This window comes from Lampetra fluviatilis, chromosome 46 (genome assembly GCF_964198595.1).
Source record: "Lampetra fluviatilis chromosome 46, kcLamFluv1.1, whole genome shotgun sequence".
Taxonomy (NCBI): domain Eukaryota; kingdom Metazoa; phylum Chordata; class Hyperoartia; order Petromyzontiformes; family Petromyzontidae; genus Lampetra; species Lampetra fluviatilis.
Genome location: NC_136320.1, coordinates 1,762,321 through 1,781,180, shown reverse-complemented (window position 1 = coordinate 1,781,180; position 18,860 = coordinate 1,762,321). Strand labels below are relative to the sequence as shown.

The 18,860-nt window shown below is 58.2% G+C and overlaps 1 protein-coding gene across 24 annotated transcripts in view; it reads left to right on the top strand.

Moving 5' to 3' along the window:
• The window catches only part of PTPRD (protein tyrosine phosphatase receptor type D), a 214,913-nt gene that overhangs the window by 183,983 nt on the left and 12,070 nt on the right, over window positions 1-18,860 (top strand). For 4 of the 24 annotated variants that reach the window (XM_078876899.1, XM_078876894.1, XM_078876898.1 and 1 more), the window contains 12 exons: window positions 75-683; window positions 1,490-1,590; window positions 5,337-5,593; window positions 5,903-5,993; window positions 6,233-6,481; window positions 7,456-7,616; window positions 8,379-8,390; window positions 8,817-8,932; window positions 9,328-9,372; window positions 11,341-11,438; window positions 15,931-16,054; window positions 17,781-17,956. In XM_078876899.1, coding sequence (XP_078733025.1) covers window positions 75-683; window positions 1,490-1,590; window positions 5,337-5,593; window positions 5,903-5,993; window positions 6,233-6,481; window positions 7,456-7,616; window positions 8,379-8,390; window positions 8,817-8,932; window positions 9,328-9,372; window positions 11,341-11,438; window positions 15,931-16,054; window positions 17,781-17,956 — 2,039 coding nt within the window. The remainder of the gene's footprint in view (window positions 1-74; window positions 684-1,489; window positions 1,591-5,336; window positions 5,594-5,902; window positions 5,994-6,232; window positions 6,482-7,455; window positions 7,617-8,378; window positions 8,391-8,816; window positions 8,933-9,327; window positions 9,373-11,340; window positions 11,439-15,930; window positions 16,055-17,780; window positions 17,957-18,860) is intronic. The other 20 variants (XM_078876909.1, XM_078876914.1, XM_078876895.1 and 17 more) reach the window with 12 other exon arrangements.

Here is an 18,860-nt window from a genome sequence, read left to right as displayed (position 1 = left end):
GAACCACTGGGCTCGAACCGCAAACCCGAGTGGCTGACGCTCCTAACGCTCGTGTCGTCGCCTCTCCCCGACAGTGCCCGGCCGGCCCCGTCTCTCCGTGAGCTACACCCAGGCCAACACGGCGTTGGTGCAGTGGCAGGCGCCCACAGAGACCCACGGCGCGCTGCTCGGATACCGCCTCGCGTTCGGCCGCGCTGACGGCGACCGCCCCACCTCCCTCGACTTCTCGACGCGCGAGGACCACTACACGGTGACGGAGCTGCACCGCGGCGCCGTCTACTCGTTCCGCCTGTCGGCGCGCAACCGCGCCGGGCTCGGCGAAGAGGCCACGCGCGAGGTCGTGACCCCCGAGGCGGCGCCGTCGGGCTTCCCGCGCGGCCTGCGCGTGGTGGCGGCGACGGCCACCGGCGTGCAGGTGGCCTGGGAGGCGCCGGCGCTCCCCGAGCGCAACGGGCGCGTGTCGCGGTACACGCTGTCGTGCCGCGACATCGACGGCGCCGCCGAGCAGCTCGCCGAGGTGGAGCCGGCGGCGGGCGCCGACGCGACGACGGAGCAGGCGCTTGCGGGGCTGCGCGCCGGCGCCACCTACGACATCCGCGTGCGAGCGCACACGGCGCAGGGCCCCGGGCCCTACAGCCCCAGCATTCAGGCGCGAATTGCGCCATCGGGCACCGGCGACAGGGGTAAGGCCGATGGAGCGTCTACACCGCAACCGCCCCCCCACACCCCCCGCCGCTTCGGGCGACCGGTACCACGGTACACGGCGCCAGCCAGGTCCCGTGGCCTCCAGCCGCCGCCAGGATGAGGAGCAACTCTTCTCGGCGAGAGATGATCAGGATCAGGTCCGACTCTTCGTGGCCGCCACCCTGGATGCTGCCACTGCGCCGTGCCGGATGGACTCGGCGTTGGGTGGACTCGGGCCGTCGCGAACGAGCGAACCACCCAGCCAGCCAGCAAGCCAGGGAGCGAGCGAGCGAGCGAGCGCGCTCTGCAACGGAGCTGCAAATCTGTGGTTGGGGTCACTGCCGGTGGCCGATGGCAAACCCACGGACGTTCAGGGCTTTTTGTTCGCACAGCCGTGAACTCACGGCCGCGCGAACAGTGGCGAGCGAACGAGCGAGCGAGTGTGCGGCGGTGCCGCCCGCTCGACGCGCGATTGAATCTGATCCGGAATTCAATCGCGAGAGGGTGTCGATTGTTTTCGTTGGGAAGGACGCGGCAGTGTGTTCGTTGCCGATCGGAGCGGGAGGCCGTGCTGCGATCACTCCCCGTCACGATCGCGGGAGCGTGTGCGTCTCGGATTGTGCTCGGGAGGGACGGTTCCATCTCCTCTCCGACGGTTGCCATCCACTCGTCTGATCGACGAGCAAATCGGTTGACGAGCTTCTCACCTGGGCCCCGTTGTTCTCCCTTCCCTGCCCCGCCGCACCACCTCTCCTCCTCCTCCTCGCCCTCTCCCCTCCTCCGCCCTGTGCCTTTTTGCCTCCAGCAGCTTTCGTGAAGAACTTTGGGGTGAAGTCGGTGAGCCGCTCCTCGGCCTTGCTCACCTGGGAGCTGCCGGACTCCTACAGCCCCCAGCAGCCCTTCAAGGTGGGGTGGGGGGGGGCACTACCAAAGGGGCACTACCAAGGGGGGGTACTACCAGGGGGCACTTTCACAGGAACACGACCAAGGGGGTACTACCAATGGGGCAATACCACGAAGGCACTACCGGGGGGGGGTATAACGACACCCCGCCCAGCGTGCACTCCCACATGGTCAACACCGCCGGTGCGACCGCCACGCCCCGGTCGAGCGCTCGCACGGGAGCGCTGGAATGGGAGCGGCGCAGGGTTGGTGCCGCGCTCGCTCCACCATCCGGCGCGTTGTGCTCCCGCCCGCGTGTTTAAGACACAGGGCCGCCACTGCTCTGCTTGCTCTTTCTCTGTCTCTCTCTCTCTCTCCGCCTGCGATACCTCCTGCATCCCAACCGCCCGTGCGCTTGCATCTCTCGCTCAGCGGTTCAAGCTCCGCATCGCTTTCCCCGCCCTATCGCTTCTTCACATGTCTCCACCCCCACCGCACCGCCCCCCCCCCCATCTCAGCTCCCCGCTCAGGGCCGTGCCGTTCCCACGGCAAGCATATCTCGCTACGCAGGCCCCCCACTCCTCCCTCCCGTGCGTGTTTCTACCTTGGGGGGGGGGGGGTCAATCACTTTTGTCTGCCCCCCCAACCCCCCGCCCGGATAAAAAAAAGCCAGCGACATTCTTCACAAAGGAAGGACTCATTCGGCCAAATTTTACCTTTTCCTCTTAGCCCGGGCTGCCTTCAGCCTGATTCACCACGATCTGGTGCCACTCAACCAGCGCCGTGTTGGCCTGGGTGCAGCTCATGGAGAGACGGGGCCGGCCGGGCACTGTCGGGGAGAGGCGACGACACGAGCGTTAGGAGCGTCAGCCACTCGGGTTTGCGGTTATAGCCCAGTGTCCCCCCCCCGCCCCGGTTAATACTGCGGCTGCAATGGATGTAACGTGGCGCCCGCCTGCCCGCCCTCCCTTCCCGCTTCAATAAAGTAGAGGCCACGTGTGTGTGCTACCGTTACGGTCCAAACTTTGGCAAGTCTGCGCAGCGCTGATATTTGCTCGCGCTGCTGCTGGCAGAGGTGCCTCTACTTAAGTGGAGCTTCGCAGTGTATTTTGGCCTACTCTTCCACGACCGTAGACCAACTGCGGTGGGGTCTTGATGTTCGCAGGAACTGTCGGCACTGGGTGCCTCCAGTCGCGCCTTGAGATCAGCTGCTGGAGAACTTCCTGGCGGTTCCCGGAAGTCGTTTGCAATTGCGGGGCATGGGCCTTTAGTTGCTGTGCTCCTTGCATTTGTAACTCCCTCTTCTAACTGTCGTGTGAGAAATGCTGTTGGCAACAGTCGGTGAGTTAGTGGGCGAGTGGCCGAGTGGGTGGGGGAGTCAGTGGGTGGTTGGCTAAGTGAGTGGCTGAATGAGTTTGTCGGTGGGTGAGTAGATCGGGAGGCGAGTGAGTGAGCGAATAGGGTTGTAGGCATATCAAGAATGCTGCAGGCACAGTCGGTTAAATATCTCAAGATAAATGTAGAAACATACTTGCGTGCTTTGGCTGGGCCGTTTGGTATATTAAACCTCAATACAGGTTGATCAATTTAGGATTCATGTCGCTTCTAAATGCGGCACACCACCTCCACCATACATCTCGCTATGGCTGTGGCTACTCGTCACGTGCCAACTGCTCCAGTCGAACAGTGAGCCGGAACATGTTCGGCGAGCAATTAATCCCTGGCATGAGGTTGGCCTTCGATCGGGCGGAAGAGCAAGCGCCGAGACACGTCTTGTCTGTAGACATTAGCAGGGGTCGGGGAGGGGGGGGGCACGGGAAACACAATCACAGCGGCCGCTCCTACACCCCTAAAGGTCGGAGGTTAAGTGTGCACGGCGTCACCGGCGCCACGCCACCGCAAAAGGGTTCACGATCAATCGATGAGTGCCGGGAAAAGGAAACGATATGGGCGGTGGGGTTGGTGGTGACAATGGTGGTGGTTGTGACAGTTTTGGTGGTGACAGTGGTGGTGGTTGTCACAGTGGTGGTGGTGACAGTGGTGGTGGTTGTGACAGTGGTAGTGGGGAGCACAGGTGGTGCATCTGTCAGTAATCTCAGTCGGTCAACCCATGGCACTACCTGGGTCTGCCCCGTGACCTCCTCCTGCACCTAGCCTGGCACAGTGGGGAGCACAGGTGGTGCATCCGCCAGTCATCTCAGTCGGTCAACCCATGGCACTACTTGGGTCTGTCCCGTGACCTTCTCCTGCACCTAGCCTGGCACAGTGGGGAGCACAGGTGATGCGTCCGCCAGTAATCTCAGTCGGTCAACCCATGGCACTACCTGGGTCTGCCCCGTGACCTCCTGTCAGCGAGCCTTCGACACTTCACGTGGCCTCAAAGTGCACCTGGCCTGGCACAGGCGCCGTGGTGGCATCCCTGTCACTTAGCCGTGAATGGTGGGTATTGGTGGTGGTGGTGATGACAGTAACTATGGGGGTGTCGGTGGTGGTTGTGATGATATTGGTGGTGGTGGTGATAGTGGTGGCAGACAGCCAAATAAAATTGTCCTGCCATTTAATCAACACCCAGAATATAATTAGCAATGGTGATAGTGATACTTAGCCGAGAGCTTAAAAAGCCAGATATCTCAGCACAACCTTCAACTTATTTTTCTCCCTAACCCTTAACCCTGACTCTAGAACTAGCCTTAACCTTCATCTCCAACCCTAACTAACCCTAGCCCTATCCCAAACCCACCGCCTGCTCTCATCCTTGACTCGAACGCCCGAACAGCATCAAATAAAAACAAACAACGCATATCTCAACACTTGCCCATAACCCTGATCCTCCCGCTCGTCATCCCTCTGTCATCGGACGTGTTCAGTCCGTCCGCTGGATGAAGGCTTCCCCCCCCCCCCGCCCCCCAAGTCATCACCTTCCGTCACGGTTCTGCGGTTGTCACGAGCCCATGTGGATCCGGCACACTGGCTGGACGTCCAACTCTCGGAGTGCCGTCCGCTTCGCTCCGTCCCCCCACCCCCCCCCCACCCCCCAGGATGGACGGATAGACCAACGCACCACTTCGTGGCTAGCCCGTCGAAAATTACGCGACCCGCCCAGTGGTGGCGAGATGTTAACTCCCTCGCCTGGTATGCAGGAGGCGGTGGGTTCGATCCCGGCCCTGATGCCTGCTGCTGTGTATTTGGAGTTTGCATCTATCTCTCTCCCCGTGGTCGCTCAGATTTTTCTCCGGGTCCTCCGGATTTTCCCTCCATATTTTGAATCAACATCACGCGTTTAGAGTATTTCGTTGCTATATATTTCCATATTCTTAGGTTTTTTCGGTAAAGTCACGTAGGTAAAACATCAAAATTAATGAAAATAAAATAAAACAAAAATCACGACGTTTCGGAGGCAACACAAGTCTCCGTCATCAGGTGGGACCGTCACAGCCGAATTAGCTGCATCTTGATGCAAAACGTCGTGATTTTTTGTTTTATTTTATTTTATTTTCATTCATTTTGATGTTTTACCTACGTGACTTTACCGAAAAAACCTAAGAATATGATTCCTTGCAGTCACGAAAGCTTCAAATCTAGTATAAATTTCCACATGATAAGCCACTTCGTTGGGCTATCATTTGTGGCCAGATCACTTCTGAAAAATAGCTACATTCGGCCTTACCTGGAAAAAATAGAATATTTTTAAGAATCTGGAATTTCCACCACTCGTCTCGAGGCTCGTGTTCCCACGCGTGCCACCCTCCTCTTCACCCCGCCCACGGCAGATCGTGGTGAACAACGGGCAGCAGATCGAGGTGGACGGCTGGGCGACTCGCAAGCGCATCGCCGGCCTGCTGCCCAACACCGAGTACTACTTTGGGTTGGCGAGCCGCGGCGACGGCGCCGGGGGGCTCCAGCAGGAGGTGGGGGTGCGCACGGCTCCCGACCTCCCCCAGGGAAAGCCGCTGGCGTTGGGCCGTGTGCGGCCCGATGGCACGCTGCCCACCGAGCTGCCGGACCCACCGGAGGAGGTCAGCTTGAGGTGAGGGGGAGCCCTGCCCGGCGCTGCCGATCCCTGCCCGATTCAGGCCACAACTTTTCACGAGAGTGCCGCAGGCATCGGATCATCGTTTCGAGAGTTATCGTGACCTTCCCCCCCCTGTTACAGACAGACAGATGCTACAAAGCATTAGAAAAATCTGTGATATTGATCGATGCATCGTTAGACCCGGAAGAACCCATGTTAATCGTCACACCCTGACTGCCCATCTCTCCCGTCTGCGTACGAAACCATAAAACGGACCGCGTGTCGTCTGCACGTCGTCGTCTGCGTGTCGTCTGCATGTCGCAGAGCGTACTACGTGGTGGTCGTGCCGCTGAAAAGACACAAGGGCCGCTTCGTGAAACCAGCCGAGATTCCCGACGATCTGGACCTCGACGAGGTGACCCAACCCCGCCCCCCCCCCCCCGAATCGCGACAACCCATTGCCAATTCAATTCATCGCGACCCGTCGCGACCCGCCGTGACCCGCCGCGACCCGCCGCGACCCGCCGCGACTCGCCGCGACCCGCCACGACCCGCCGCGCCCCACTTTAAACAAAAATCCGGCCAAAAACGGCAACAACGAGCAGCTCGCCTCTCCCCCCCCCCCCCCCCCCACAAACCGCGCTCCCGCCGCAGATCGTGGACGGCGGCAACCAGCAGCGGAGGAGGAGACGGAGGCGGCACGGGCCCGTGGCGCGCGCGGCCCGGGACGTCGAGGGGCCGCGGCCGTATGTGGCGGCCCGCTTCCCGGGGGGGCGGCTCCCCGCCGACTTCACGCTGGGCGACGGGCTGGAGTACGGCGGGCACGTGAACCGCCGGCTCTCCGCCGGGCAGGACTACGTCTTCTTCGTGCTCTACGAGCTGGAGCCACACGATGCGGGCAGCGTGAGTACCGCCAGCGCCACTCCCGCGCCGCCACCTCCCCCACCTCCAACTTCCTGCCGGTGCGAGCCCGACGGCCGCCCTGGTTAATGCCGCTCCGAGCCGTGCGTCTCGCTCGGGTCGCAGGTCACCCAGATCGTAGGTCACATGGTTCAGAGGTCGACTGGGTCTCGGGTCAGCCGGACCGCAAGCTTCCTGGGTCACAGGTTATCTGGCCATGGTGGTGAGATGTTAACTCCCTCGCCTGGTATGCAGGAGGTCGTGGATTCAATCCCGACCCTGACGCCTGCATATTTGGAGTTTGCATGTCTCCCTGTGGTTGTGTAGAATATTTCTCCAGGTCTTCTGGTGTTTCCCTCCACATTTAAGAAATATGCATTTAAAGTATTTGGCTGCTATAAATTTCCACATAAGCCACTTCCTTGAACTACCATTTGTAGCCAGGTCTATTCTGAATAAGAGCCCTATAGCTCAGTGGGCTTGACCAGGTAAATAAATAAATACATTTCATCGTTTAAAAATACGCACCGTCTGCTCTGCAATGGACGTTCAAGATCTCCGTGGGGTTATTTGAGAACCAGTAGGCCAAGTATTTCCCAGCGTCGCGGTCCACGTTCGCCAAAGTTAACGAGTTACTCGCAAATGGCTAAGTCGGTAAAACAGCCACAGCAACGCCGCTCCTTGCTGGCAGGCGGATTCCCAACTGGGTATCTGCGCTGGCGGGGTCTGTTGCCGCATGACGCGTCGCCACGTCCGGCATGGCAGGAAAGGTGTGAATATTAAGCGAAGAAGAATACGAAAATCAAGAAGACGATGACGATGATGATGCTGCAATCGGAGCCAGGATAATGAGCATGTGCCGGCTGAGCATCTTTAACCCCTGAGCCGACCCGGCCAGGATGATTCGTGAATCCGCGCGTTGAGTGAATGACCCCGTTGCGTCGTACCTCTCTCTCTCCGTCTCTGCACTCGTTTAGCGGATGTTCGTGGCGAGCCCCTACTCGGACCCCGTCGTGTCTCCCGACCCCGAGCCGCTGCCCATCACGGAGGAGGAGGAGGGCCTGCTCTGGGTGGTGGGGCCCGTGCTGGCCGTCGTCTTCATCATCTGCGTCGTCATAGCGATCCTCCTCTACAAGAGGTGCGGTCCCTTCGTCTTCCCCTCGCCCACGCCGTTCGAAGCGAGCCCGGCTTTGCCGCTGGCGAGGCGCCGATTGTCGGAAACCGCTCCGGCGTTTTTTGCCTGTGTTCCACCGATGCTGCCGAAAACATAATGCGTGCTGCCAAGAAGGCCGTGCGGCCGATGGGATGTGACGGGGGGCGCCGTTGTCTGATCATTTATTTTTAATATCCGCTATGATAGCCCGCCAAAACACCACCCACGCGCCATCACCCACCACGTCGCCAGCCACCATCCATCACACGGCGCTGCTGCTTGCCAACGGCAACAAGGCCATCTTTTTCACGTCACGCGGTGCAGCAGGTGGCGTGCCCCCGGCGGTAGCGCATTCGCCGCCCTCTGTTACAAAGGTTCACTGTTGGAATCAAGCGGCCACCTTGGTTAATGCCGCGGCGGGCGTTAACCGTGAAGAGACTACGCGCCGTCCGCTTCGCTCGCAGTGGACGTTAAAGATCCTGCCACCCCTGACAGCCAATCGCTAGAGCAGGCCATCGTGTGCCGACATCAGCGTCCAAATTTGCCAATTGCGATATTCTACCAACCGCAAAATGTTCTCAATTAGGGTCACACACGCGCACACGGAGGTAGCGATCATCTCTGGTCAGCGGACTAATGCCCCCCCCGTGTCGCACTTGCAAATCGCGAGTTTCGGGCAGCGTCGTTGACAGTGGATAACAACGTTTGTGTCCTTGTCCCCTTCTTCTGCTCTCATGGAAACCGCAGCAAACCGGACAGGTAAGACATCGGGAAGCCATCGCTCACCCAGCCGTCACCGGCCACCGTGATAGAAATAAAATCCCCAGACGATGCCCGACTATTCGTAGTTTCCTCCGTGAGTTTGTGCCAGCTGTGAACGCGAAACAGCCTGAGCTAGCGTGAACCAGGTGGGAGCGAAGAGAGAGTGTGGGCGAGCTGGCAACAGGTACGAACACTTCTGGGAACCTTAACAATCAGTAATCAAGGTGCGGAATTGGCTCTGCGTCCCAGCGAGCGCGTCCCAATTTTGAGCGTTGGCACCCAGTCCCAGTGGGGGTGTAGGATATCTAACCGGGGGGGGGGGTGTCAAGCAACAGCCAGGAGTCATGGCGGGGTCAGAACTCCTTCATTGACGAGCTACGATGGCTGCCCCCCCCACCCGCCCACCCTGCCCGGGCACCACAGGAAGAGGAGTGACTCGGACCCGGGGAAGCCGATGCTGCCAGGAGGAGCGAAGGAGACATCGCCACTGCACACGTCGGACCCCGTGGAGATGCGGAGGATCAACTTCCAGACTCCAGGTGCCGCCCCCCCCCCCCACCACCACCTCCACCCCCCCGCCCCCCCCCCCCCGCCCACCTCCACCACCACCTCCCCCCCCGCCCCCCCGTCCCGCCCACCCCCACCACCCACATCCTTTATCCACCATCGCCGCTGCCGCCTCCTCTCCGTGTGTTTGACGCTGCGGGGGGCCCGCCGCGTCAGCTGCTCTCTCCGTGCGGAAATCGCTGCCGCGAGCACCGTTACAGTTGCCGTTATTTTATTTCCGTCGGCGGTTCTCCGTTATTTTTAATTTACTTCTCCCTCAAGATGTTCCTTTGTCGCTTGTCTCCGTGCGTTTTATTTTCATACCTTTATTTGTTCCGTTTTTTTCTTCCTCCCCTCCGTTATTTTTTTTTATTTCTTCTCCTCGCAGGTTTTCCTGCAGGCAGTCTGCCCGGCGAGCTGGCCGCCCCCCAAAGTTAGTCGCCATCCCTCGTCCGCTACCCTCCCCCCTCTCTCTCCATCTCACTCACGTTAACCCCCCCCACACACCGCCGCCACCTTTCCAACCCCCGCCCTCTCCCATCCGCTCATGGCATGCGAGGCCCGGCAGGGTCCAGGGTGGGTGGGGAGCCCAGGGTGTGCGGGTGGCTGCTCTTTTAAAAGTTCGCTGGGGCTCATTCAAAACTGCATCCCTGCACCCCCTCCCGCTCCCCCCCACTTTATCATAATTCTTTGGCTGACAGGGCCCAGTCGAGCCAACAGGCCCCAGCCGATGATGATGCCACCACTAGCTTTCTCCTCACCCTGGCCCTTTGCCATTTGTGCAATGAGGGGCCAATCTGCTGAGACAAAAATGGGGGGGGGGGGGCCTGTCCTGTGCTGTTGGTCGCCCACACCCCTCGGCCTAGGGGAGCCGCCCCCCACTCCCCCCACCACCCCCCCCCCCCCCATTTCGGCTGCAAAGCACTGACCTCCACCCGCTCGGCACCAACTCACGTCTCTCCCAATCGGCGTCATTTCTCCAGCCTCGTGCCGGAAACACTAACCGCCCCTCGCCCTTTCTTCCCTCCACATGCGCGCTGCCTCTTTAACTGTCGGCGTGGCTGGCGAACGCGTGTCTATTTAAAGCCATCCATCCCCAGGCTTCCTCTCCCTCCGCTCTCTTTCTCTCTCTCTCCCTCTCTCTCTTTCTTCATAGGGCGAGAGCCGCGAAATGATCGGGTCGCATTTTTAACCGCGACCCCCATTCGCCGCGACCGCATAGCCACGTAACCGTCCCCGTTTGCTGCCGGCCACGCTAACGCGCATGCCGTCCGTTCTCACGGAGGGGCCGAGGCCCCAACGGCTTCTGCCCCCCCCTGCCTCCGCCTCCATCCCATGCTCCTGGTGGACACCGGTTGCCACCAGCGCCGTCCACCCCCACCCCCCCCCCCCCCCCCCACTGGCTGCCCGCGTTCATATGGACGACGGCACCAAGATCCACGGCCCGCGATCTGGGAAAAAAAAGGCCCGCGGCCGTCTCGCGCCCGTCCAATTCGGCCGCCTTGTTACGTCTCGCTCGGGTCGCGGGTCGCTCGGGTCATAGGTCACGTGGTCCAGAGGTGGACTGGGTCTCACGTCAGCTGCACCGCAAGCTTCCTGGGTCATGGTTCATCCGTGTCACAGGTCATCTCGCCATGGTGGCGAGGTGTTGACCACCTTGCCTGGTATACAGGAGGTCATGGGTTCGATTCCGACCCTGACGTCTGCATATTTGGAGTTTGCGTGTCTCTCTCTCCACGTGGTCGCTTGGACTTTTTCTCCAGGTCCCCCGGTTTTTCCCTCCACATGTAGAATCAACGTGCATTTAGAGCATTTGGCCGCCATAAATTTGCACGCGAAAAGCCACTTCATTGAGCTATCATTTGTGGCCAGGTCGCTCCTCAAAACGAGCTATACAGCTAATTGGTGGGCCTTACCTTGGAACAAAAAAAATGTGTTTAGTTTAGTTTATTGGGTTTCCTGGCTTCTCGGCCACAGCATCTTCACGCCATTAACCCCGTCCGCATTAACACCGGAGTGCAGCGCCGGACGCGTCCATGCACGTGTGCTCTTCTCATGACGATCGCGTGTGCTGCTCTCACGATTGTCGTGTGCGCCGTTCTCATGGCGATAGTGAGTGAATTTTCTCATGACGATCGCATGTTCACCATTCTCGCGGTCACATGTTTGCCATTGTCATGCCTATCACATGTTTACTCATCCCGTGACAACACATGTTCAACTCATCTAATATCCATCCAATGACCATTCGATGGCGCGATTTAGCCTGTCTCATGACGATCACACGTGCGCGTGCTGTCTGTCCTGTGCTGTGCGTGTGCTGTGCGCGTGCTGTGCATCGTGTGCTGTGCATGGGCCCGGTGGTCCATCTCCCCACTCCCCCGTGCCCCCCTTACCCCAGGCATGATCAACCACCCTCCGATCCCCATCGCGGAGCTCTCCGACCACGTCGAGCGACTCAAGTCCAACAACAACCTCAAGTTCTCGCAGGAGTACGAGGTATGCACACGATTCGCTGGCCACTCGGGGGCGACTTGCGGGCGACTTGCGGGCGACTTGCGGGCGACTCTCGGGCGACTCGCGGGTGACTTGGGGGCGACTCCCCCCCTCCCTGTGGTCACTCTGTGCCAGCCACCGGACCTGTGACCTGTCTGCATACCCCTCCCTCGCAGGCCCGACCGCCTCTTTATCACTCTTTTATCGCTCCTGTCATGGTCACTGGTCCCGTGAACTTAAATTACTGATTCCTGCACCCGTGAATTTCACTCGCCTTCTCTGGCCTCTCTGTGTGCAGGGAAGAAGGGCCATTCCCGAAACGTCGCCTTTTGCTTATTAAGGCCCGTGGTGTTATTGATGAATGCGTTGACTTAGGTTCATGCACCATGTCCATATTATCTCATCGGTGTCACCATCAACCGCATCAGAACTTCAGCAGGCCGATGCGCACATCTCCCTCACGAGTGGAGAGTTAAAGGCACGAGCCACAGCGGTGCGACTGCGGCCATGCAAGCGACGCTACGAAGTTAATTATGTTGTCCTTTGAAAAACGTGACACATTTTTTACTGTTTGGCCGTGTTGGGTGGTGGAGGGTTACGACACATTTATAAATAACGCGATCTGACCCAAAAACCTATATTATGAATAATATTGGTCGCGAAAGCCTACGTGTTAAATTGACACTACGGACCGTTCAGTAAACCCACTAGTAACGAATTGGCACGTTCTGTTTACATGACAAAACTCATCAATTGGCTGTGTTAATTTACGCGATCTAACCCAACAAAACCTCGGTTATGGAAACCCACTGTCGCCTGCGCTCCTTCAATGGACGAGGGACGGCAACGCCACGCCAACTCTCTCCTGAATCCCTCTCGTGACGAGCAGACCTCGTTCGTTGGCGTCCAGCTTGCTGACCACCTTGCTGCTGCCATCTCGCACGAGGATGGAACTCGTTAGTGAATGTATTCATACTCTCGGTAAAGTCACGTAGGTATAAAATACAATCGAAAATAAATCACGACGTTTCGATTGCAACACAAGCAATCACCATCAGGTGGGAAAACCACAGCAATAATGTTTTTGTTTTGCTGAAGTGGTGAGAGATGCCGTGGATAAGAGGTTATATCGGTAAGGGAGGGGGGAGGGGCAAGGGAGGGGGGTAGGGGGAGGGGGGCGTTGCGTGGACGCGAGGAGAGGGACGTGAGCTGGACGGAGGGGGGAGGGAAGTGGGCGGGGCTGGAAGTGGGCGGAGCTGAGAGAGCTGGGGGGGGGGGTGCGCGGGGTGGGGGTGCAACAACGCCAATGCAGCAACAATGCCAATGCAGCAGCAATGCCAATGAAGCCACCAATGACAATGCAGCAGCAATGGCAAAACGCTGCGGATGCAATTAGCTCGGCAAAATAGACTAGTGCCCACCCACGTGACTTTACCGAAAAAAAGCAGAGAGTATGGATTCCTGCAGTCACGAAAGCTTCAAATCTAGATTCATTTATTCATGTATGAGCCGTCTCTTTGGGTTGGCGGGGGGGGCAATGTCACGTGCGGAGTGACGTGACGCACGGCTACAGGCCACGTGCCTTTTTTGTTTGTCCTAACGGGTCGGAGGTTAGGGTTAGCAGGTATACTTGGGAGTTAGGGGTCGCGTTATACGCAGGGGGATAGTATTAGGCTTGGGGTTATGAGACCGGGTTAGGGGGTGAGCGCAAATGTTAGGATTTGGCTGAAGGTTACGGATAGGGGAAGCTCGGGGTTAAAATGTCTGGTTATGGTGGGGTTACGGTTAGACGTAAAGTGGGATTAAACAATGTAAAAATCAGCTACCTACCACTTGAATTCGTAGGGTTGGGAAGTGTGTGGAGTACGGTTATAGTGGTAGAGGTAGGAATATGGTAGGGGTAGAGGTTATGCCTGGTGGTAGTGTAAGTGATATCCATTATCGCTCAGGTATAGTGTGAGTGTTAGTGTTAGGTGTACTTTCGTTGGTAGTGGTGGTGTTTGTGGGTAGGTGTAGCGGTAGGGTAGTGTTCCCGTTAGTTGCTAGGCGTAGTGTTAGGGGTTAGGTGTAGTATTCGGGGTAGTGGTGGTTTATGTTCGTGTTGGCGGTAGAGCTCCCCCAGGTAGCCATGTCATCCTGATTGGGAGTTGGGGCCACGTCGAGCCGAGGTTTGTGTGACCGCCGGGGGCATCATCGTCCAATTATTCAGCAGATTTGTGACGCCCGCGTCTCCGCTGAGCTGAAAGAATAACTGAATTACATTTAAATTAGTTCTGACAACAAAGCCTGTTCAAATGCATCCCCTACCCACCCCCCTCGCCTCCTCCCCCCGTTGTGCCCCCCACCACCACCGCCATCAACAACCACCAGCAACAACCACCACCACATCTCCCTCCCTCCCTCCACTTCACCCACACCGCGCAGTGTGTCTGCACACTTACACGTGCACGCACACACTTGCGGAATCACACGCACACTTGCACACACACCCATACACAAGCGAACGAGAGCACACTCACACATGCACGCACACACGCGCACTTACGGAATGGCATGCACACTTGCACACACACCCATACACAAGCGAACGCGAGCACACTCACACTCACACGTGCATGCTTGCGCACACGCGCACACACTTATACACTCGCACGCTTGCACATTTGCACATACACAAACGCACACACATGCACCCACACTTGCACAAGCACACACACGCGCGTGTCGTAGTGAAAGCCAGATGTGTGCGTGTGTGCATCGCAGCGCCACAGATGCCAGGAGGCAGAATTCAGTTCCATGTGACACAAAACCTCGCTGATGTGATGCCTCCGCTTGACACCTGCGTGTGCGTGCGTGTATGCGTGTGCGTTGTTTGCGTGCGTGTATGCGTGTGCGTTGTTTGCGTGTGTGTATGCGTGCATGTGGGGAGCGGTGGTGTCTTGGTAGCTTACTGCACTACGAACCCGGCGACCAGAATTCGAATTCCGCTTACGGCCAACACCAGTCTGAACCAGTTCTGGGCCTCCCCTAAGTCAACTCAGCATTAAATGAGTACCTGGTGCGATGAGATCAACATCACCACTCGGGAGAGAAAGGCGACGTGGCGTGGTGCTGGCCACCCACCCCCTCGTGTGCCGTGCCAGCCTTTCATAGGTGCTCATTAACAGCACTTTCCCCAACAGTCTGTTTTGCCTAAAAGGGGGATCTTTGTCTTTGTGTGCATGTGTAAGCGTACGTGTGTGGCGTAACCGTATACGAGCATGCATGCGTGCGCTTGTACGAGCGTACACGCGCACGCACGTGCGTGTGCGTGAAAATATCTCGTGTGCAGCCTGAGTGCACACACTCGCATGCATCACACGCGCCCCACCCCCCCCCCGCACGTACGTACGAGCGCACGCACGTCATGCGGGCCACGTACTTGAGTCGCATCTGTCAAGGTCGCACGTGTGCGTCGCTCAAAGGTAAATCCTGCGTCGTCGGATTTGTGTTCCGCGCGCGTTTGATATTATTTCGTCACGAAGGCTGCTTTCAAATCTCACTGCCACGGGGGGCCGAATGCGTCTCCATTTCATTCTTCTTGGGGAAAATCCCCAATAAATCATATTTACTGGTTAACCCTTAATCCATTTATGCGCCATGCAAATTGCCTATCTCCAATCTTATTCTTTATTCTCTCATCACGGATGTACCGTTGCGAGCGTGTCGCACGGCGGCGCGGCGGATTTATCGCCCCGCGCCCGCTCGTCACTCCATCACCCCCTCCCTCCCTCCTCGTGTCATCTCTGTCTTCATCTCTCCCTCCTTTGCAAAGCTCCCAGCTCCGTCCCTCACTTTATCTTCAGCCTCGATCATTCAAATTGTTCCTGCTGCGTCTATTTCGTCCCCCCTCCCCTCCCCTCCCTTCCCCCGTGCTCAATTCGAAGAGAATTCACTGTGGGGTGTCCGTTAGGCGATGACTCGTTGCCAACCCAGCACGGCGGTCGCTTACGAGACCATCACAAACCAAAGCCGATTTCCTCCTCAAATGAGCAACGAGGGGCGGTGATCATCTTCCCCGTTGACAGCCCCTGCAGAGGCAGCGGCGACATTTTGACGTTGCCGTGGTGGGGGCTCGGCTCGGCTTTTATGCCGTGCGAGCTCATGAAGAGCGTGTGCCGTTGGATGGGGCGCCCTTACTTTGGATCTCGGATTCGTGGACATTGCCCCGATTATTCTGAGCGCCCGTGCAAAAATGACTGTGCGTGTGCAGCGGGCAATGCGTAGTGGAAGAGGCCAGGTGGTGGCACAGGCCCTTGCGATCTTCAGGGTTGGTGGATTACGCAGAGATCTGTAAATCTCCCACCAGCGTCTGGCATTCCGAAGAGAAGTGCTTCCGTTGAAGTTTGCAAATATTAGGTGACGATGAATACGATGTTGTTGTAGAGTTGACCGTGGATGCACTGTGCCGGTGTCTGTGTGGTTGACCGTGGCTGCGATGCGTGTCCCTCCCTAGTCGATCGACCCCGGGCAGCAGTTCACGTGGGAGCACTCGAACCTGGAGGTGAACAAGCCGAAGAACCGCTACGCTAACGTCATCGCGTACGACCACTCGCGCGTCATCCTGCAGACGCAGGACGGTGAGCGAGCGAGCGCGACGTGGCGTGCGACGTGAAGCGGGGGGGTGGGGGTGAATCTTTGTTTTTATGTGTGAGCGTACACGTGACTGTGGACAAGCACACGATGCCGTGCGCTTGCACGAGCATGCACGTGTGTGTGCGCATGTGCGTGGGTGCACACGCACGTGTATGTGAAACATCTCACGTGCCGCCCACGCCACCCGATCGGCCCGAACCAACGACCTTTGGATGGCAAGTCCGGTGTGATAGCCGTTACACTGCGGCAGCCGTCCCCACGTGCCTCTGCAGCACGTGGCTAGAAAGCAGCACACGTTGCAGACAGGGCACGATTGCAGTGTCCTGCATGTGCTGCAGCACAGTATGCAAGTCAAGTAGATTTTGTTTAACCCCGGTTGGGAATTCCAGAGACCCGGGATGGAAGTCTCATTCGCAAGAGGGGCCTGGGCCACCAGTTCAGGAAATAAGCGAATAGCAATCGGCGCAAAAACAACTGCGTCGTCACGTGAGAAATGAAAAATAACATTGCACGAGCACGGATCCATGTTCAATAATGAATTCCCTGCAGCGTGCGTTGACTCGGGGAAGATTATTTTCAGACCGATCGCAGTACAGTCACGACGAATTCAACGTATGACAAATATGAATCCTAATAATGCGCACATTCATTTGCGTCCAGCGACAAAGTCACGAGGCCGTGGCCCCCCGTGGCGCCGCTGCGCACGAGTGCAGAGGCGGGACTAAATGGCGACCGACGCGCGAGCGGACGAGGGCTGCGCGCGACGTGCAATTGCAACGGAGGGGGAGGGGGGGGGAGGATGGACGCTGTCGCAAAGAATCGACGGCGGCGGCAGCACCGCTCGCTTCTCCCCGCGCACCCCACCGCAGCCCAGAACCGCGGCCGGCGAGTGCATCTCCGCCGCGCAAGCCGCGTGATTAAAATTGCAGCGTTCGTGCATAAATCCTGCGGCGCATATAAAGCGCACACCTTGACCGTGCACATTAACATAATCCAATATTTCGCAAGCATTATAATCCAATATCCTGCATTAACATAATCCAATATTACGATATTAACATAACTCAATAACTCACATTAACATGAATCAATATCAGGGGGGAAAGGGCAGGCTGGGGAGGTGTGTGAGGGCAGTGCGTGCGTGTGTCCGTACGTTTCCGTGTCCATCTCTAGGTACGCATGTATGTCTGTGTGTCCGTGTGTATGTGAGTGTCTGTGTGTGTCTTTGATTTTTGTCCGTGTGTGTGTATGTCTTTAAGGCTATACTGGGGGATCTTTGTCATTTTGGGGGAACGATTTCCGCTCACGGGCAAACATCGGACGACGAATATTTGAACCGGTCCTGGACCTCCCCTAGGTCGACTCGGCCTTAAATGAGTACCTGGTGCTGTGCGTAAAACGTCGACATCAGTCGAAACAAGTCGGCCATTGTCTGCTAGCATCAAGGTCCAAAATTTACCAAATCCGAGAAATACTCAATGAGTTTACACACAGCGGCAATCATCGCCCCATCTTTGAGTGCTGTTCAGGAACAGCTGCCACCGGGGGTGCCCCTTTCAAAATGTTTATCACGTGTGAAATGCTCCGTGACACCCACCGGCTTAAAGGGTGGGAGGGCCCTTATCAAAGAGTCATCGTCGTCATCATCATCATCGTCGTCATTTTATATCTCCCCGTGCTCCCCTGCTTCCTCCCACTCTTGCCTTGCAGGAGTCCCAGGTAGCGACTACATCAACGCCAACTACATGGACGGCTACCGCAAGCAGAACGCCTACATCGCCACGCAGGGCCCGCTGCCCGAGACCTTCGCCGACTTCTGGAGGATGGTGTGGGAGCAGCGCAGTTCCACCATCGTCATGATGACGCGCCTGGAAGAGCGCTGCCGGGTGAGAGCGGGCAACGTCGCACCTCCTCCTCCCTCCTTCCTCCTTCATCGCGACTACGACGACGCGACGGGGTGGATTGGCGGTGGCGTTGACTGCATGGCAATCCGCTCGCGTGAAATGCAAGCGATGGGAATTGTTCGGTGTCCGTTCCGCGCGGATAGAGGCGGCCCTCTCCGAACCAGGGAGGGAGGGAGGGAGTAAATCCGCCGCGACGCGGAGGGAGGGGGAGGAGGAGGGGTAGGAGGAGGCTGTGGGGGCATAGGTCAGAAAGGGGTCGGGGCCACAGATGCAGACGAATTGGGCGGAGATGCCAATCAGAGCGCTTGCAAAGGAAGCCACGGGCTGCCACGGGCTGCCACGGGCTGGCCTCCCATGTCCGTGCCATAAAGGGTGTGCCAGGAGGGGGCAATGTCGCTGCGTGGTTTAACCCAGTGAAGTAAACTTGGGTCTTGACGCCAGGCACAGTTGGCCCCTCCGCTCATTTTCGAATGAACGTCGCGGGCTCTTTAAAGCCCACCGCGGCGAAGACGGCACGTCGTCGTGTGTTGGGTTCGTACGCCCGGATGTATGAACCAGGGCGGCCGCCAGATCCGTGCCGCGAGCCTCTCCACAGCAAGAGGGCCAGCCGTCCGGCGTGCCCGCCTCCTTCCCCCCGGACGGCGCCGCGCGCTTCCGGGCTGCGCCGCTGCGGCGTTCGGGACGCGACGTCCGGCTATTCGGACCCGGCAAGGAATTCCAAGGAAGGGGAGCGCCCTTTCGGGTGACCCGTGGCGGTGAAACGTCGGACGGGGTTTCCGGAACGACGCGCGGCACGGCCCGAAAACAGCAAGGCCGGAGGGCGAATGCCAAACAATGATCCGCGTCGTTCGTGCCATCGAAAATTAACTTCTTTAGAACTGCTTTT